Source organism: Sapajus apella, unplaced genomic scaffold (genome assembly GCF_009761245.1).
Source record: "Sapajus apella isolate SASKATOON/1434 unplaced genomic scaffold, GSC_monkey_1.0 scaffold1, whole genome shotgun sequence".
NCBI classification, from domain to species: domain Eukaryota; kingdom Metazoa; phylum Chordata; class Mammalia; order Primates; family Cebidae; genus Sapajus; species Sapajus apella.
Window position 1 is genome coordinate 7,752,210 of NW_022436941.1, and position 21,121 is coordinate 7,773,330.

The 21,121-nt window shown below is 40.9% G+C and overlaps 2 protein-coding genes across 3 annotated transcripts in view; one reads left to right on the plus strand and one right to left on the minus strand.

Moving 5' to 3' along the window:
• HSPA4 (heat shock protein family A (Hsp70) member 4) overlaps positions 1–21,121 on the minus strand; it is a 64,455-nt gene that overhangs the window by 30,566 nt on the left and 12,768 nt on the right. For both annotated transcript variants that reach the window (XM_032253095.1, XM_032253032.1), the window contains exons 2-7: positions 20,409–20,466; positions 16,913–17,053; positions 12,672–12,794; positions 9,788–9,887; positions 8,696–8,829; positions 5,632–5,876 (exon numbers count right to left, since the gene is read on the minus strand). In XM_032253095.1, coding sequence (XP_032108986.1) covers positions 5,632–5,876; positions 8,696–8,829; positions 9,788–9,887; positions 12,672–12,794; positions 16,913–17,053; positions 20,409–20,466 — 801 coding nt within the window. The remainder of the gene's footprint in view (positions 1–5,631; positions 5,877–8,695; positions 8,830–9,787; positions 9,888–12,671; positions 12,795–16,912; positions 17,054–20,408; positions 20,467–21,121) is intronic.
• On the plus strand, positions 775–1,976 carry LOC116533413 (lysosomal-associated transmembrane protein 4B-like). The gene has a single exon (XM_032253183.1). The coding sequence runs from the start codon at positions 804–806 to the stop codon at positions 1,353–1,355; it is 552 nt and encodes a 183-aa protein (XP_032109074.1). The 5' UTR covers positions 775–803; the 3' UTR covers positions 1,356–1,976.

The window sequence follows — 21,121 nt, forward strand, 5'->3', positions numbered from 1 at the left end:
AAAAAAAAAAAAAAAAAAAAAAAAAAAAAAAGAAGATAGGCAAGAAAGACCCAATATAATTATATAGGAATTCCCCCCCCCCCCCCCCCCCAAAAAAAAAAAAAAAACAAAAACCACCACAGCACTACAACAGAATACTAGACAATATAATTCAAAAAAACTTAAGAACATTTAATTAAACTTAAATTTGTAATGTCAAACTATATAATGAAAAGCCACATTGCATACCTGGAATAAAACTGATGCAAAATATCTAACATCAAAACATACTGTAGTAAAATTATTGAGGTTTTTTTTTTTTTTTTTTTGGAGACAGGGTCACACTCTGATCACCCTGCCTGAAGTGCAATGTGGTGTGATCATGGTTCGCTGCAGCCTCGACTTCCTGAGTCCAGGTGATCCTCCCAACCCCACCTCCCAAGTAGATGGGACTACAAGTGAATGCCACCACACCAGGCTATTTTTTTTTTGTATTTTTAGTAGAGACAAGGTTTTGCCATGGTCCACAGGCTGGTCTCTAACCCCTGAGCTCAAGTCATTCGCTCACCTCAACGACCCAAAGTGCTAGGATTTCAAGTGTGAGTCACCACACCCAGGTGGATTTCCAAGAAAAAAAAGTATCAAAAACATTTGGGCATCTAAGCAAAAAGAATAAGTGACAAATATCTAAAAGCTATGCTGTCACACTTTGACAGCAATGTTATACACCAAAAGAAAATTGAGTGTTACTGCATTTAAGATACTGAAGGAAAGAAAACATGAGCTAAGAATGTTCTATCCAGCTAAAGTGACTAAGTATAAACATGGGATTCTCTCTTGTCACCGCCATGGAAGGAATGCTTTTCACCCTCTGCCATGATTCTGAGGCCTCCCCAGCCAAGTGGAACTATATGTGCATTGCCATCGCGATTTCTCTTCTCATGATTCTGATATGGGCTATGGCTACTTATGGAGTATACAAGCAACACGAAGCCTGGATTATCCCATTCTTCTGTTATCAGATCTTTGATTTTGCCCTGAACACCTTGGTTGCATTCACTGTGCTCGTTTATCCAAACTCCCTTCAGGAATACATACAACTGCATCCTAATTTTCCCTACAGAGATGATGTCATGTCAGTGAATCCTACCTGTTTGGTCCTTATTATTCTTCTGTTTATTAGCATTATCTTGACTTTTAAGGGTTACTTGATTAGCTGTGTTTGGAACTGCTATGAATACATTAATGGCAGGAACTCCTCCGATGTCCTGGTTTACGTTGCAAGCAATGAGAATACAGTACTGCTACCCCTGTATGATGATGCCACTGTGAATGGTGCTGCCAAGGAGGCGCCGCCACCTTACGTGTCTGCCTAAGTGGAGCTGAGGGCAGTGGCTTGACTTTTTTGACATCTGAGCAATGGCTCTGTTATTTCACTTTTGCGATGAGCTCTCTGAGCTTGTTTGTTGCTGAAATGCTACTTTTAAAAATTTAGATGTTAGGTTGAAGCCTGTACTTTTCAGTATATGCTTTACTAGAACACTGTGATAGATGAGCTGTAGAATTCTTTCTGTAGGATTCGGGGTGTAATGGGCTTCACTAACCTTCCCTAGGCACTAAAACTTCCCCCAACTCTGATGGACCCAGAGTCAGAGAAGTTTGCTTTTGTACCTGCTGGGCTCCAAAGTTAGGCAGGTAGTCACACTTTTTCTCTCTACTCACTCTATTTTGAAAGTGTAAAATAAAACCAAAAGTAGACAACTTTTTCTTAAGCCATTCCAGTGTAGAGAACAAAACCTTATGAAAACAGGAATGCCAACTGTGTAATCATTGTTCTAATTAGGTAAATAAAAGTCCTTATATATGTATTACAAGAATTTGCCCCACAGCATCCCTTACGACTTAAGTTCAATGACAATTTGCACTTGGTGGTAAAGGATTTTTCTCCATGGCCTCAATCAAGACCATTAGAAAGTGCTAGGCTGTGGGAGCAGTAACCATCTGATGACTGTTCTCATGCATCCGGGTCCAGGGACATGGGGCGACGTGCCTCGTCTGTGTTAGAGGGTGGGACAGGTGTGTTTGGCGCTGCACGGGATCTGGTGCTCCTCTCCTGGATTTACATCCTGACCCAGGGCCTGCTTTTACTAAGCGTTCTGCCCTAGCCCGGTTCAAGGAGATCATCCAGCTGACTTTATCAAGAAGAATTGGGATATTTTTGATATACATTTGCCTGACAACTTGGAAAAGGGTTTTCCTCCTCCTTTCCCTCCCTCCTTTCTCCTGCTTTGAACTTCCAAGTATACCTAGTGACCTTTTAAAATGTAAAAGTTTTCAGAAAAATGAAGGTTACTTTCCTTGTATGTGCTTATTATCTTGACTACCTGAACTGCAAGGGATTTTTATATATACATATGCTCCAAAGTCAGCAACTCTCCTGTTGGTTCATTATTGAATGTGCTATAAATGAAGTATTTTTCAATTAAAAAGAGATTTGCCCACATCCCAAAAAAAAAGTATAAACATGGCAAACTGTCATTCAACATGCAAGAACTTAAAGAACACTATTCACATGTGCTATCCCTCAGGAATCTGCAGGAGAATGGCCCTTCCAACAATCAAAACAATAAATTAACATAAAACCACTAGTAATCTACTAAAATAATCTAAAAAATTGAAAATCAACGCTGATAAAGATGTGGAGAACCAGAAACCCAGTACAGTGCTGGTGGAGTAATCGCTGGAGATTCCTCAAAAAGTTAAACATAGAACATATGTGGCAGCAATTCTACTCCTAGGTATGTATGTAAAAGACCTGAAAACAAGTATTTGTTCACAAATGTCCATAGCACTATTCACAATAGCTAAAAAGTAGAACCCAAATGTCCATCAGCAAATGAATGGATGAGTAAAATGTGGTATATCATACAAGAAAATAGTATCTGCCCCAAAAAAAGAAGCAATTAAGTACTGACAGATGACCAAAAAAAAAAAACAATTAAGTACTGATACAGACTACAATGTGGATGAACCTCAAAAATATTACACTGAGAAGTCAGACACAAAAGAAGCCAGAAACATACTACATGATTCCATTTATATGAAATGATACACCCACAGAAACAGAAAACAGGCTGTTGATCACCAGGAGCCAGAAATAAGAAGAAACAGGTAATAATCACCTATTGGGTATGAAGTTTTATTCTGGGGTGATAAAAATGTTTTTCCATTACATAGAGGTGGCCATTGCAAAACTCTGTGAAAGTATTAAATGTCAGTGAACTGTTTACTTTAAAATGATTAATTTTATGGTATGTGAATTTCACCTCAATTTTTTTTCTTTAATGAAGAAACTGTTAATTAAAAGAAATATAATGTCAAATAATCTGGTTTCGGGCCAGATGCAGTGGCTCACACCTGTAATCCTAGCATGTTGGGAGGCTGAGGCAGGTGGATCACCTGATGTCAGGAGTTCGAGACCAGCCTGACCAACATAGAGAAACCCTGTCTCTACTAAAAATACAGAATTAGCCAGGCGTGATGTCGCATGCCTGTAATCCCAGCTACTCAGGAGAATGAGGCAGGAGAACTGCTTGAACCCAGAAGGCGGAGGTTGCGGTGAGCCAAGATCATGCCATTGCAATCCAGCCTGGGCAACAACAGTGAAACACCATCTCAAAAAAACAAAAACAAAAATAATCTGGTTTCATTTATTTAAACAAAGGTAAGTGTTAAAGACTACACGAAGGAGACCAGGCTTAGTATCTCACACCTATAACCCCAGCACTTTGGGAGGCTGAGGCAGGCAGATCACTTGAGTCCAGAAGTTCGAGACCACTCTGGGCAACATGGTGAAACCCAGTCTCTACAAAAAATACAAAAACTGGTCAAGCATCGCGGCACATGCCTGCAGTCCCAGCTACTCCAGAGGCTGAGATAGAAGGATAACCTGAGCCTGAGAAACAGAGTGCAGCGAGCCAAGATCACACCACTGCACTCCAGCCTGGGTGACAGAATAAGTCCCTATCTCAAAAAACCAACAACAACAACAAAAACACATACTAAATGAAGGCTATAATACAGAACACATAAGAGCTATATATTCTAATGATATAGATACAGTACAACTTTTTTCTTATTTTGGATACAGAGTCTCACTTTATTGCCTAAGCTAGAGAACAGTGGCTCGATGTCAGCTCACTGCAACCTCCGTCTCCCAAGTTCAAGCAATTCTCCTGCCTCAGCCTTCCAAGTAGCTAGGATTACCGGTGCCTGCCATCACACCCAGCTAGTTTTTGTATTTTTAGTAGAGACAGGGTTTCACCATGTTGGCTAGGCTGGTCTCAAACTCCTGACCTCAAGTGATTCGTGTGCCTCAGCCTCCCAAAGTGCTGGGATTACAGGAGTGAGCCACCACACCCCGTCACAGTATAACTATTTTTTAAAAAATACCACAGAGGCAAAGTCAGTTTTTAAAAAATTTAAACTACTTACAAGTATCTACTTAGCTCTTACAAACATGTAAAATTTTACCAACAATTTCTGAAACATACTTGCTTACCTCCAGACTTCATGGAACACATATAAACACAAACAAGACAGCTGCTTAATAAAAATGAAAGCTATCATTTGCAAGTAGGGAGAGAGGTGACCAAAAATTTGGATCCAAGGCAACAACAAACATGATTTCAATTTTTTTAAAGATAGCTCAGGCACATTTCTCCAAACACACCATCAGTCTTGCCTGAATTCTGCCAGTAGAGTTCACAGACAAAAGAACATCTTACTCCCATCATCCAAGCAAATGAACCAAGTAACAATAACACTCTGGATGTTTCTGAAGATCATTCTGAAATGTCAATTACCCAGAATTCTTGCAGCACTATACAAAAAGAGATGTCACCCCCAAGTGAATCTGAATCTTTCAAAAAGAACAACTTCAGTCTGGGCACAGTGGCTCACACCTGTAATCCTAACACTTTGGGAGGCCAAGGCGGGTGGGATCACCTGAGGTCAGGTATTCAAAACCAGCCTGGCAAACATGGCAAAACCCCATCCCTACTAAAAATACAAAAATAATTAGCTAGGCGTGGTGGCAGGCACCTATAATCCCAGCTACTCAGGAGGCTGAGGCAGGAGAATCGCTTGGAACAGAGTGGGGTCGGGGGGCAGGCAGAGGTTGCAGTGAGCTGAAATCATGCCACCTTATTCCAGCCTGGTTGAAAGAGCAAAAAACTCCAACTCAAAAAAAAAAAAAAGAACAATTTCTCAATCACTGAATAAATTCAATTCAATTCTGCATTACAGCACTTTGCCCTGATTTTATGGAAATCTCGTATATAACAAATGCATATTTCCACAGAAAACTGTAGTAAGAAAATTAAGGGAAAAAAAAAAACCAAATGCAAATGTAAAGAACTACCAATATTTTGGAATATTCAATTAATCAGAACAAAAACACTGGTCTACATTATTAGAATAACCAGACCCAACTTTACATAAAAAGCAGGGTCCTGAATGGCTTCCAATTTTTAAAATAGAACCAAAATTATCATAACCCCCATGATGATTTTAACAATTAGCTAATTAAAGGTTAATAAATGTGAAGAAAAATCACTATACACTTTAACATTGAAATTGTAATACACTTACCTATTCATAGTTCCAGATACATCAACATCATTCATAAAACATTCAATGCTCAAGGGGAGATCTGAAGCATTTGCACTCATCAATTTCTTGAGTTTCTCACACTCCTGAGAGAGTCGTAATAAAGCCCGGATTTTAGACTTTATGTCTAGCTTGTATTTCTTCCCAAATTCTTCACAGAAGTGATTTACTAACACTTCATCAAATTTTCTGCCTCCCAATGTTGTGTCAAATGCAGTGGCCAGAACCTTAAGGAAAAAATGAGAATTAATCTAACAATTACTGAATCAATTTTGAAATAGACGAGATACATTGACCTGGTAAGTTATTTTTAAAAAAAAGAGGGAGGGTTACATTAAGGTTAAAACAAGGCAATGTATACATCATTTAATCCTTATGACAACTACATTGTAAAAATAGGCACTATAATCCCCAATTTACAGATAATGCTACAGACCTAGACAGATGAGATAAACCTCTATGCACAAAGCTACTAAGTGGTAGAAGTGGGATTCAAAGCCAAATCTCCTTAAATCCAAAGTCCATGCCTTCCCCACTATACCAATCTGACCCCCAATAGCAGTTACATGTCCAAGGTAAAATACACTAACATTTCATGTACACACTTCTAGTCTACTCAGTAGCACAAAACTGAGTAATACTAAAGGCTCAACTCTCTGCAGATTACTACCAATGGATTTGTTAAAGCCTTAGCTCACAGCAATGTGTTTCCATTTAACCTGGAAGTCTAATTAGCTTGGGTTATCCATTCTCAAATCTCTAAAAGATTAGAGGCGAACTAGATCTAATTAGATTCAGTAACAGAAGTGAGGCTAAATAAGTGATGACATCGTTATTAAGGAGTAAAACCAGTTAAAAAGAAAAAAACCTCTTCAAAGAATGCAAAACGTGATGGGGGAAATTTTCTACATTAACTGAAAAAAAGAAAACAGGACACAGAGCTAAATATATGACTCCGATTCTGTTTTCTTAGAAAACCAGAATGAAATACACCAAACTATAGAGAATGGTAAGATTATAAGTAACTTTTCTCTCTCTCTCTCTTTTTTTTTTTTTTCCCTGAGATACAGTCTCACTGTGTTGCCCAGTCTGGAGTGCAGTGGCATGATCTCAGCTCACTATAGCCTTGACCACACAGGCTCAAGCAAACCTCCCACCTCAGCATCCCAAGTAGCTGGAACTACAGACACACATCACCACATTCAGCTAATTTTTCTATTTTTTTTTTGTAGTGAAGGGGTTTCACCATGTTACCCAGGCTGTTCTCAAACTCCAGGCTCAAGCAATCCCCCCAACTCAGCACTACATGCAGCTAACTTTTGTAGAGACAGGGTTTTGCCATGTTGCCCACACTTTTCTTTACACATAAGTGTTTTCCAAATTTGGGAACGTTTTTATGATGAATATTTTTATCATTTAAAAGTAATCAAAAGAATTGGAAAAGTGAGAGATAACAGCTGACAGTGAAGGACAATTTAGAAAAACAAAAGCAGATGGTCACTAATACATATCACTCTGATCCAAAGCCAGGCTAAATTATGACCAGAATCTTCTGTTTATAAAAAGATGAAAGCATAGCATAGATCTTATAAATAATTCTATTAGGATTAAAGTTTAAACATTGAAAATTACAATGGCCCACCATTTTTAGATGTAAAAAAGGAAAATCACAAATCTTATTCTCCAATTATCTAAAAAATTTGCTTTACTTCTCTTTTTTTTTCGGAGACAGAGTTTTGCTCTTTTTGCCCAGGCTGGAAATGGCACGATCTCGGCTCACCGAAATCTCCACTTTCCGGGTTCAAGAGATTCTCTCCTGCCTCAGCCTCCCAAGTAGCTGGGATTACAGGCATGTGCCACCATGCTCGGCTAATTTTGCATTTCTAGTTGAGGCAGGGTTTCTCCATGTTGGTCAGGCTGGTCTCAAACTCCCAACCTCAGGTGATCCGCCCGCCTCGGCCTTCCCAAGTGCTGAGATTACAGGTGAAAGCCACTGCACCTGACTTTTTTTTTTTTTTTTTAACTACCTAGAAACAACATAAACCAGAAAATAAAATAGAAAAGTCTATTTTTCAAAGAAACAGGACCATAACAAACAAAAGTCTCAAAATGCCTCCAAAATTACCAAATATTTAGTTTGGGGTAATCACTCTCCACCAATCTCCAATTAGCACAAGGGGGTCAATTTAGACCTTGGAACCAAGAATTTTAATATACAATTCAAATAATTAAAGCAAACACCTGAAAAATCCTTGGTTCTTCACCAAATTGTAGATAAAATCATCTAGACAGAGAATTTTATACCCTACTGTGGAACTAGCATAAACCAGCAAACTCAAGTGTGACAGAGATCACCCTCTAGCTCCTCCTTGCCTTCTACACTTCTGTGTGTACAAAACTGCTTAAACTTAAGGCTTTCCAGGAATCTGTAACTCCGAGTCCAGTTTCTTTTGGAATCCGAAAGAAACCCCTTTTCCAGAACACTGAAAACCTCAAGAGTAAGAGGACAGAGCACCCGTATCCCCCTCTTAATCCCCAGTGTAAAATTCACTAAAGAACTACATTTTTAAAAATCCTGCTAGGCCAGGCGAGGTGGTTCACACCCCCAGCACTTTGGGAGGCCAAAGCAGGTGGATCACGAGGTCAAGAGATCAAGGCCATCCTGGCCAACATGGTGAAACCTGTATCTACTAAAAATACAAAAATTAACTCAGTCTCAAAAAAAAAATAAATAAATAATACAAAAATTAGCCGGGCATGGTGGTACATGCCTGTAGTCCAGGCTACTCAGGAGGCTAAGGCAGGAGAATCAGTTGAACCAGGGAGGCAGGGTTACAGCAAGCCAAGATTGTGCCACTGCACTCCAGCCCTGGTGACAGCGCAAGACTCCATCTCAGAAAACAATAAAAAATAAAAAATCCTAATAACCTGTGAGGTATGCATTATTTTTCCCATATTATAGATGAGAAATAATAAATCATCTTTCAAAAATTCATAATTACCACACTAGTAACATAGTCTTCTGGAAAAAAAACCATATACTTACTTTCAGTTTTCCTCTATTAAATGCACATAGAGAAACTTGATAAGCAGAATGGCCCATGTCTACAAAAACTACATTTCTTGGTTTCTCTTCTAAGGCAGGAAGATCTTGCTTATAGATTCCATATGCAAGAGCAACTACAGAAGAAAAAAAGCAAAAATTAAACACAGTAGTATCATCTAAGTAGTAAATAAAATTCATTTAAGCAGGAAAAATGTTTTATGTATAATGAATGCAACTACATGTGTTATGTTTTAGAAACCAAATTCTTTATAAGCACTGTATAATTTATTCAAGAACAAGATTATCTTCCAAGAGTTAAATACTGACATTCACTTAGACTTTCTTACAGTTGCCAATGGAGGCCGGGTGAGTGGCTCACACCTATAATACCAGCACTTTGGGAGACTGAGGTGGGTGGATCACAAGGTCAGGAGTTGGAGACCAGCCTGGCCAACATGGTGAAACCCTGTCTCTACTAAAAATATAAATATTAGCCAGAGTCCCACCTACTCGGGAGGCTGAGGCAGAACTGCTTGAACCCAGGAGGCAGAGGTTGCAGTGAGCCGAGATGGCACTACTGCACTCCAGCCTGGGCGACAGAGCGACAGTCTGTCTCAAAGAAAAAAGAAAAAGACTTCCTTATAGTTGCCAATGGACTTTGGCAATTTTCCCCAAACCATTTCCCCTTCTTTCCAAATATATTTTCCTGGATTTCTTCTATGTCTATGCTATGTTAACATCCCCACACGTTCTGTCCATGAGATGCTGCTTAATGTCCCATTCCTCTGACTCTACCAGTCCACAAGTCTAAGAGAAGGCCAATCTTTAAACCAAAGCACTGCTCCACACACTAAGCGTGCTCCTTCCCCAACAAGCATGTCATTAAATACCAAAATGCATGCTATAAGGGTACACAAAAAGTACTAGTCAGATTAATTCTTCACAAGTGACACAGTATCCAAAAACACCATGACACGGTGGTAAGCAAGGGTGGCAGCACTGAAAGCAAAATAAAGATCAAGAAGCCCAAGGGTTTTGAAATTTCACACTCTTCAAGATTAGTCAAAAAAAGTAATAATCAGTCATTCTTACCCGCAGTAGTTTCATTCATTAATCGCAAGCAATTAAGACCAGCAATCTGTGTTGCATCCATCACCGATCGTCTTTCTGCATCAGTATAGAAACAAGGAACCTATAAAAACAAAAATGTTTACTGTATTATATAGATTCTAATTTTAGTTAGTAATGAACGCCATCAAATCCCTACAGAATTTATTCTGTATATGATAAAGAAGATATTTCAAACTAGTAGGGAAAATTTAGAATATTTAGTAAGCAGTGTTAGGATAACCGAACAGCCATTACCATTACCTTACATATACACATTACATGGCAGGCCAAAATACCAACAGCTAAAGTAGTGACCACAGAAGAGTTAATATGGAGGCCAAATACTGCTATCCTTAGAAAATGCCTGCTTGCATGTTGGCCCTTGCCTAGCATCTAGGATCTTGATTCATAAACAGTTCACTAAATCAACAGACAAAGTTTCCCTAAATGATTAAGAGTGACTCACTGTACCTAAACTGTTTACGTAAAAATGTAGCTTGTGCTGACTGCCGGCCTTCCTTCTGGGAGTCTGGAATTTTGGTTCATGCTAGGTGTAGGATACCAATGTGACTGATCCCCCAATAAAAACCCTGGATTAGCCAGGCATGGTGGCTCATGCCTGTAATATCAGCACTTTGGGAGGCCAGGGTAGGTGGATCACCTAACGTAGGAGTTTGAGACCAGCCTGGCCAACATGGTGAAAGCCCCTCTCTACAAAAAAAAAAAAAAAAAAAAAAAAAACCTAGCTGGGTCCCTGGTGGCACATGCCTCTAATCCCAGCTACTCCCAAGGCTGAGGCAGGAGAACTGCTTGAACCTGGGAGAGGTAGAGGCTCCAGTGAGCTGAGATCATGCCATTGCACTCCAGCCTGGGAAACAAGAGCCAAGTACCATCTCAAAAAAAAAAAAACAACAACAACAACAACCTGGATCCACAGGCTCAGGCAGACAGGCAGACAGGCAGAACTCCCAGAATTCCTGTGGAAGAGGACATTTCACATGTGTTGTTATCACCTGTTGCTGGAGTTGAGCACATGCTGACTCTGGGAAGCTTGTGCCTGGTTTCCTCCAGACTCTGCCTCGTGTGCCTTTTCCCTTTGTTGATTATCTTTTGTATCCTTTGACTACAATAAATCTTAGCATGAGAACAGCTATATGCTAGGGCCTGTGAACACTTCTAAGCAAATCACCAAAACTCAGTGTGATCCTGAGGCCCCACCCAAACATGACTCAACACTATCACCTTTTAACTTGATCCTCAAAGCTGGAAAAGACACTTAGACATTCCAGTATTTTATATAAATTTTACTCCCACACAAAACATAATGCAGGATCAAAGCTAGGGGCAATAGATGAAGGAATGGAAACAAACCTGGGAGACCAATGGAGAGCTGAGGAAAGATAGGAAACATCTAAGAAATACAGTCTGCTGTATCAGCCACTGGGGAATCAAGGCCACTGAATCTGAGCTTTTTAAAGGAACACAGCATTTTTATTCTTCTATAAAGAATAAAGCCCATCCCCAGAATGGGGTACACAACTGTAATCCAATTCTTTCTGACAAATGTCAATTCTACTTTACTATTTAACCAAGGACCAAGGAATCCACCAGGCAACAGACTCTGGGGTGAAAAAGCCACCTAACAGTCCTTGCTTTGCCAATCAGTGCACCAACATTAAGACATAAGAGGCCACAAAACTAAAGTATCAGGTAACAACTGCAGAATGACGAGATTCAGTGGCAAAGTCAATGTTAACCATACATAGTTCAACAGTACCTAAGGATTCCACCATTACTACAAGCACAAAGCTACAGGTAGCCAGGTTTCTATCTTAACAGGGATATGAAAAAGATAAGATAAACTGCTGTCATGTATTTATGTTTTTTTTTTGTAGAATTTTTTTTGAGACAGGGTCTCACTCTGTTGTCTAGGCTGGAATGCAGTCATGTGATCAAAGCTCACTGCAGCCTCAAACTCCTGGGCTCAAACGAGCCTCCCACGTAGCTAGAACTAGAGGTGTGCACCACCATGCCCAGCTAATCTCTTTTTTTTTTTTTTTTTTTTTTTTTTTTTGGCAGAGATGGGGGTCTCACTGTATTGCACAGGCTGGTCTCAAACTCCTGGCCTCAAATGATCCTCCTGCCCTGGCCTCCCAAAGTGCTGGGATTAAACCACCATGCCCAGCCTGTGCCTTTGTGTTTAATGCTAGATACCAACAACAAATACAAATAGAGAACAAGTGCCATTTACAGCTGGGGTCAACTAATTCAACAAATGAGTGACTACCCTGTGCCAGGCACTATGCTAGGTGATGAAAAAAAATCCAGAAAGAAATGGGCAGGCTGAGATCAATGCACCTTGAAGAGCAGAATTTAAATAGGCAGAATATCAAATGAGGCCTGAGCAAAAGCTCAGCAGCAGAGAAGAGTATTTAAGAAAATGAGGCCGGGACGGTGGCTCATGCCTGTAATCCCAGCACTTTGGCAGCTGAGGCAGGTAGATCATGCAGTCAGGAGTTCAAGACCAGCCTGGCCAAGACGGTGAAACCTCGTCTCTACTAAAAATACAAAAAAAAAAAAATTGCAGGTGGCGGGCACCTGCAATCCCAGCTACTGAGGAGGCTGAGGCAGGGAATTCCTTGAACCTGGGAGGAGGAGGTTGCAGTGAGGCAAGATCATGTCACTGCACTCCAGCCTGGGTGACAGAGCAAGACTACGTCTCAAAAAAAGATAAAGACTAGTTTCATAAATTTTTTAAATAACCATTAAAACCTGAGGCAAAAACCAATTTTACTTGCAATCAGCAGCTTTCTTCTCTCTGCTTCTTCATGCAAACTCCCAATAATGTGTAGGGTATCAAACTCACCGAAACAACACAGTCAACTACAGGCTTCTTAAGAACACTTTCTGCTGTCTCCTTTAGTTTGGACAAAAGCATAGCAGTCACTTGCTCAGTGGTAAAATTTCGCTCTTCCTCCATATATGTCACCTGCAAGAAAACAACAAAAGGGCCTAGACTTATTATATTTCTTTCTTCATGTCCTAGTCCTAAAAGCTAAAATGAACAATATCTCTATTAATGGAACATTACTCAAGAAGGGGCTGGGGGGAAAAAAAAAAAAGGTTGTTTTGGAAGTAATACCTTGAAGGTCACTAATTATAGCTTTTTTTTTTTTTTTTTTTTTTTTTGGAGTTAGGGTCTCTCTGTTACCCAATGTCACCCAAGCTGAAGTGCAGTGGTATGATCACAGCTCAATGGAGACCTAACTTCCTGGGTTTAAGCGATCCTCTTGCCTCAGCCACCCAAGTAGCAGGGAGCAAAAGCTATGTCACTGCACCTAATTTTTTATTTTTTAAATTTGTTGTAGACACAGGGTTCTTGCTTTGTTGCCAATGCTGGTCTCAAAACTCTTGGCTTCAAGCAATCCTCTTGCCCCAGCCTCCCAAAGTGCTGGGATTATAGGCATGAGCCACCACACCTAGCCTATTTTAGCTTTCAACAGACTTTCCAAACACTATACTTGGAGATGAAGCACCACAATGTGAAACAACAAATCTTGAGAAAAGTTCCTTTGCAAAGGCAAATCAGTGTAGCTCACCATGACCCACACTGTCCCTCCATAAAGAGGCTGCTGGTAGAAACTATTTTACTATCTGACATACTATATGTATTTTAATGTTTACTATTTATTATCCATCTCCCCAATTAGGATTTCAATGTAATCAGAGGACACAGACGTCCGATTGTTCACTGCCATACCCCCAGCACCTAGGACAGGACATGGCACAATAAATACTGGTTGAATTAAATGATAAAAGATGGAGGGACATGGATGAACCTGGAAACTATCATTCTCAGCAAACTGACACAAGAATAGAAAATCAAACACCACACGTTCTCACTCATAGGCGGGTGTTCAACAATGAGAACACATGGACACAGGGAGGGGAGCAGCACACACTGGGGTCTGTCGGGGGTGGGGGGGAAATAGGGGAGGGACATTGCGGGGGTGGGGAGTTGGGGAGAGAGAGCATGGGGAGAAATGCCAGATGTAGGTGATGGGGAGGAAGGCAGCAAATCACACTGCCATGTGTGTACCTATGCAACAATCTTGCATGTTCTTCACATGTACCCCAAAACCTAAAATGAAATAAAAAAAATAATAATAAAAGATGGGCTGGGTACAATGGCTCGCACCTATAATCCCAGCACTTTGGGAGGCCAAGGCAGACAAATCACTTGAGGTCAGGAGTTAAAGACCACCCTGGCCAACATGGTAAAACCCCATCTCTACTAAAAACACAAAAAATTAGCTGGGCGTGGTGGTCCATGCCTTGTAATCCTGGATACTTGGGAGACTGAAGCACAAGAATTGCTTGAACCCAGGAGGCAGAGGTTGTAGTGAGCCCAGATTGTGCCACTGTACTCCAGCCTAGGCAACACAGTTAAGACTGTCTCAAAAAAAGAAAAAAAATTTTTTAAGTAACAATAATAATCAATGAACAAAGGTTGAAGATAAAGCTCTACTGCAGATAAAAGTCTGCAACTCTGATAATACAAATTTTAAATGCTGAAAGACTGCCTAGGCCAGGCATGGTAGCTCATGCCTGTAATCCCAGCACTTTGGGAGGCTGAGGCGGGCAGATCATCTCAGGTCAGGAGTTTGAGACCAGCCTGGTCAACATGGTGAAACCCTGTCTCTACTAAAAATACAAAAACAAAATTAGCTGGGCATGGTGGCAGGCACCTGTAATTTCAGCTACTCAGGTGGCTGAGGCAGGAGATCTGCTTGAACCCAGGAGGCAGAGGTTGCAGTGAGCAGAGATCACGCCACTGCTCTAGCCTGGGCAACAAGAGCAAAACTTTGTCTCCAAAAAAAAAAGATTCCCGGGCGCAGTGGCTCACACTTGTAATCCCAGCAGTTTGGGAGGCCAAGGCAGGTGGATCACAAAGTCAGCAGTTCAAGACCAGCCTGGCCAATATGATGAAACCCTGTCTCTACTAAAAACAAAACAAAAAAAAAATTAGCCAGGTGTGGTGGTGTCTATCTGTAATCCCAACTACTCGGGAGGCGGAGGTAGGAGAAGTGCTTGAACCTGGGAGGTGGAGGTTGCAGTGAGCCAAGATTGTGCCACTGCACTCCAGCCTGGTGCCTGGCGACAGAGAGTGACTCCATCCCAAAAAAAAAAAAGATTGCCTAAAATAATCCCATCCCATCTCACATGCCCATATTACTCAATTACAATCCAGAATAGAACAGTTTCTTTCAGCTGCTGCCCTAACTTACCTTGTGTGCCACCTTCTCACTCCCCAGACCAACCACAATTTATTATGGTTTAGAATTGAACAGTTCTTACTTTATTGCATGCTAAAGATGGGGCAGTACCCATCCTAGTGCCCTTTCTAAATTATCCCTTTCTTCCCTGCTATTTGCCTAATTCTGACGTCAATCCCTCCACTTTTAGGCTTGGATCTACTTGTTCCCCAGGTCTTCTTCCTAATCTTTTCCTACTTTGGTTCTTGCAATGCTTATAACTAAATCTGCCAATACTTACCCTATTTCTTTTATAACTAATAAGTACTACTCATTGAGTCACCTTCCTTTTTAATCCCTTTCTCTCTCCTGTGCTTTAGCTTCATCTTTTACCATGTCATTCAAACTGTCCTTAGATAACTACCACAGATATTTTAAGTAAGCCCAGTCATCTCTTTAGTTATCAGAATTTTTCACTTCTAAATACAACTAAATTCTCGGCTACTGGAATAGCAGACTGCCTTTTATCACAGTTCTCACCATCTCTTGGCTTTCCAGCCTGTTCTCCATGATTCTTGGTCTCCAAAACCAAATCTGACCATAAATTCACCTGCCTGGAAAATCAACCCTGCCCCCACCCCCGCCTTGTGAATTCCAAATTACCTCTGAGTGCAAGCAAGGCAGATGTGTCTCCCCTAACTATCTCCCAGCCTTTTACCTCTTTTCTGTGATCAGTTCACTGCACACTTCACAGAGTCTCCTCTAGATGTACCAGAGATAAACACCAAACTCACTTTACCCCAAAAGAACATCTCTTTCCAAATTAAGTCCTATTGCCAAGAGTATGTCCACTTATCTGCTAGTGACCTAAAACTGTGATTCCTGCCGGGCATGGTAGCTCATGCCTGTAATCCCAACACTTTGGGAGACCAAGGCAAGTGGATCACGAGGTCAGGGGTTCAAGGCCAATCTGGCCAACATGGCCATGTATCTACTAAATATACCATGTAGAGATACTAAATATGTATCTACTAAAGATAGAAAAAATTAGCTGGGCATGATGGCACACACCTGTAATCCCAGCTACTCAGGAGGCTGAGGCAGGAGAATCACTCGAACCCAGGAGGCGGAGGTTGCAGTGAGCTGAGATCACCCCATTGCACTCCAGCCAGGCAACGAGGAAAGACGCCACCCCAAAAAAAAAAAAAAAAAAAAAAAGGCCAGGAGTGGTGGCTCACGCCTGTAATCCAAGCACTTTGGAGGCCAAAGCGGGCAGATCACCTGAGGTCGGGAGTTCAAGACCATCCTGGTCAACATGGTGAAACCCCGTCTCTACTAAAAATACAAAAAAATTAGCTGGGCATGGTGGCGCATGCCTGTAATCCCAGCTACTCAGGAGGCTGAGGCAGGAGAATTGCCTGAACCCAGGAGGCAGAGGTTGCGGTGAGCCGAGATCGCACCATTACACTCCAGCCTGGGTAACAAGAGGGAAACTCCATCTCAAAAAAAAAAAAAATGTGATTCCTTTACCTGCTTTTCCAGAAGTCACTCCCGAAAAATCACGCTAAAAAGGTCATTTGCATCAGTGAGTCAAACAAGCAGCAATGGCAGTGTTAACTTCAAACCATCACTACCCAGGCTTCCAACCCATATTAAGAGCACAACCCACAGCTCCCAACCGAAGTCCAGGTCATTCAAAAATGCCAAAAAATCTTTACCAACAGAAAGCTTCTCCTAAGCATTTGTAAGCATTTTCATTACAATCTGACATCAGAAAAGTAAAGATATATATTGAACAGATAAAAAAATAATACTGCATTTTAATCATAAGAAATTAACTTGACAACCTTACCTTTATACCTGTTAATCCTGTGGGCAACTGCTCAATATCATATGCAAGGTTAGATTTTTCTGCCTCCACAAATGGATCAGAGAATGCTCGGCCATGGAATCTTTTAAATCCTTGGACTGTGTTCTTTGCATTAGAAATTACCTAAGAGAAAGAATATCAAAGAGTGGAAAGACTACTAATAATTTTTTTTTTTTTAACTTCAACAGCCTCAGATAAAATTAGAATCATTTTAAATTTATAGAGTTTTCTTCTTGGTTTCAGTTTCTATAGACACTAAACTTTTCTTTTTTTTTTTTTTTTTCCTTTTTTTAAGACAGAGTCTCACTCTGTGGCCAGGCTGGAGTGCAGTGGCGCAATCTCAGCTCACTGCAACCTCCGCCTCCCGGGTTCAAGTGATTCTCCTGTCTCAGTTTCCCAAATAGCTGGGATTACACACATCTGCCACCATGCCCGGCTAATTTCTACATTTTTAGTAGAGACGAGCTTTCACCATGTTGGCCAGGATGGTCTCAATTTCCTGACCTCAGGTGATCTGCCCACCTAGGCCTCCCAAGGTGCTGGGATTACAGGCATGAGCCACCACACCCAGCCCAGACACTAAACTTTTCTAAATGGCGCTTACTAGGATTCAAAGTGAGGGATAAGGGACTTGGCACAGGTCTCACAGTGGGAGGGCTAAAAATAGAGTCCTGCTCTTCCTATATCTCATGAAATCAGGTCATTGTAGAAGTATTTTCTGTTCCTAAACTTCTAATAAACATTTACATAAAGTAACTTTTAGCCTTTAAAAACTGTCCATAGTTGCCGGGCGCGGTGGCTCACGCCTGTAATCCCAGCACTTTGGGAGGCCGAGGCGGGTGGATCACGAGGTCAAGAGATCGAGACCATCCTGGTCAACATGGTGAAACCCCGTCTCTACTAAAACTACAAAAAATTAGCTGGGCATGGTGGCGCGTGCCTGTAATCTCAGCTACTGAGGAGGCTGAGGCAGGAGAATTGCCTGAACCCAGGAGGCGGAGGTTGCGGTGAGCCGAGATCGCGCCATTGCACTCCAGCCTGGGTAACATGAGTGAAACTCCGCCTCAAAAAAAAAAAAAAAAACTGTCCATAGTTTACGGTTTAACGTTTCCAGGAACCAATTCAGCTATACATAAATTGATTCAGAAATTCTAGTTAAAGCCAGATGTGGTGGCTCACTCCTGTAATCCCCGCAATTTGAGAGGCCAAGGCCTCATCTGAGGTAAGGAGTTCAAGACCAGCTTGACCAACATGGTGAAATGCTGTCTCTAATAAAAATACAAAAAATTAGCTAGGCATGGTGGCAAACACCTGTAATCCCAGCAACTCAGGGCGCTGAGGCACGAGAATCACTTGAACCTAGGAGGTGGGGGTTGCATTGAGCTGAGATAGGGGCCACTGCACTCCGGCCTGGATGACAAAGCAAGACTCTGTCTCTCAAAAAAAAAACAAAAAACAAAAAAAGAAAATTCCAGTTAAACAAATAAAAATCATACTAAGTACACAAAAATTAACACAAAAGGATATTGAGAGAGTGTTATTTGTAATAGCAGACACCTAAAAACAGCCTAAATGGTTATTAACAGGAAAATGCTTAAATAAATTATGGTAAATCCAGACAATGAAATACCACACAATCGGTAAAAGTTTTTAAAAGTGGTAAGACAAATGTCTATATGATTTTTGCATAAAGCCTGAACAAATGACTTTCAAATTCCTTACCCTTTTATATCTATGTTACCTAATTCCCTTAGAATAAACTATCACAACTTATGAAGGGAAAATGCTGACAAAAAGATTCAAAAAGTTCCAGAATGACCTTCTGCTTAGGATTTATAGGCTCCTCTTTCCAGTGCAGGAGATGTAATAAGCTCCTATAACAACTACATGAAAAGGCACACACAGAAGTCCTTTTGTAAAACAGATGAGGCCTCCCCAATCAGGCCCTCCTTGAGTAAGCAGCCAAACAGAAACTCGGTAACACAATAACTGTATCAACCTAGAATTGGGCAGCCAGTTTAGTACAGTAACTCTTTCTCAATCATGAAAAGCAGCTTTAAAAAACTGAAGCAATTCGCTCAAATTTTAGAAGGAAAAAAATTTCAAAATGGCCCTATATTTTCTACCTTCTATCTCCTACGAGATCTCGAACAACTTAATGAAAAACCAATTAGCCAAGCACCACTTTTAGACTAATAAATTTTAGGCCCTACTCCGTTCAAAACAGATTTACCCTATAGGGTTGCTCTAGACTGAACCATAAGAAGGTCAAACTTTTTTTTTTTTCTTAATGTTACAGATATCTCAGACACTTAGAATAACAGAACTTTTGGGGTTCTGCTGCTCTGGTTATTCAGAAATCAGCAATTATGTCAGGTTCCCGGTTTACAGCGTAAACTAATAGCAAGTCCTTTAATGTACTTCTAGATGTATGCTTCCCTTCCTTGAGAATCTTGACTAACAAGATCAACGCTTACCTTACATATGAGTAAGATGAAAGGCCCAACAAGACAGACTTTAAGGAGCATGTAAAATATCAAGGAACAAGCAAGCCTTGCTTAACATGATCTGGACAAAACACATCCTGGCAGTTTGCATTAAACAGATTATACCGCTAATGGTATTTTATTTTATTTATTTACTTTTTTTTTTTTTTTTTTTGAGAGGGAGTTTCACTCTTGTTGCACAGGCTGGAGTGCAATGGCATGATCTCGGCTCACCGCAACCTCTGCCTCACCGCAACCTCCGCCTCCTGGGCTCAAGCGATTCTCCTGCCTCAGCTTCCAGAGTAGCTGGGATTACAGGCATGCACTACCACATGCACCTAATTTGGATTTTTTTTAGTAGAGACGGGGTTTCTCCATGTTGGTCAGGCTGGTCTCAAACTCCCAACCTCAGATGATCTGTGCACCTCCACTTCCCAAAGTACTGGGATTACAGGCATGAGCCACCACACCCAGCCAGCTAATGCTATTTTAAGGCTATTTGCTTCTCACTGAAGTAGTGGTCCTTGGGTATCTGCAGAGGATTGATTCCAGGTCACCCCTGAATTAGACCAAAATCCAGGGATGCTCAAGTTCCTTGTACAAAATGACGTAGTATTGGCCTATAACCTATGCACATCCTTCTGTATACTTAAAGTCATCTCTAGATTATTTATAATACCTAATACAATCTAAATGCTATCTAAGTAGTTGTTATACTGGATTGTTTTTATTTGTATCTTTTTTTTATTGTTGCACTGTTGTTTTTCTTCTCAATACTCTTTTTGAGCCACAGTTGTTTGAATCTACAGATGCAGAACCCATGGAATTCTGAGGTTGACTGTATATGAGAAGAGTGAACAGGTCTGTATCTGTCAGCTGTATACCCAGGGCCTACCAGTGCTAGGCACATAATGAGCATTAAACTACTTGCTGAACACATGGATAAACCAAAGAAATAAGTCATTTTAGGGAGAAAAAAAATAAAACTTTACCTGGCTTTTAGCTGCTGCTCCAATTGAACGATTCTTAGGACCAAAAGAAATGCATGCCCTAGAAGATAAAACAAACCACTTAAGAATTAAATCTTATTGCAATAATAAATCCAAAACCACAGCAGGCAAGATCTGAGCGTCAGCTAAAATGTCATATATTTTAATGGTACACACCTATGATGTTGACCTTTCTACTGAGTAAATCTGTACATGAAATGGGTTGCGTCTTTCAATGAAGTCCTGTCATTTACATGCTGGAGCACAAGTCTGCTGTGATAACTACCTTTCTCAAATACTACAAAGAGGTGAACTAGACAGTCTCTACCATCCTCTAAATATTTTTCAAGTCTCCTGTTCAAAATCCCAGTATAAAATAATCAACATATTACATCAATATATTACATCAATATATTAATTTTTGTTTTTTTGAGACAGAGTTTTGCTCTGTCGCCAGGCACCAGGCTGGAGTGCAGTGGCTCAATCTCGGCTCACTGCAACCTCCGCCTCCCGGGTTCAAGCAATTCTCCCGCCTCAGCCTCCTGGGTAGCTGGGACTACAGGCGCACACCACCACGCCCAGCTAATTTTTTTTGTATTTTTAGTAGAGACGGGGTTTCACCATGTTGGCCAGGCTGGTCTCGATCTCTTGACCTCATGATCCGCCTGCCTCCCAAAGTGCTGGGACTACAGCCTTGAGCCACCGCGCCTGGCCAA

Coding starts and splice junctions, on each gene's coding strand:
- LOC116533413 (XM_032253183.1), top strand. CDS start 804: ATGGGATTCTCTCTTGTCACCGCCATGGAAGGAATGCTTTTCACCCTC.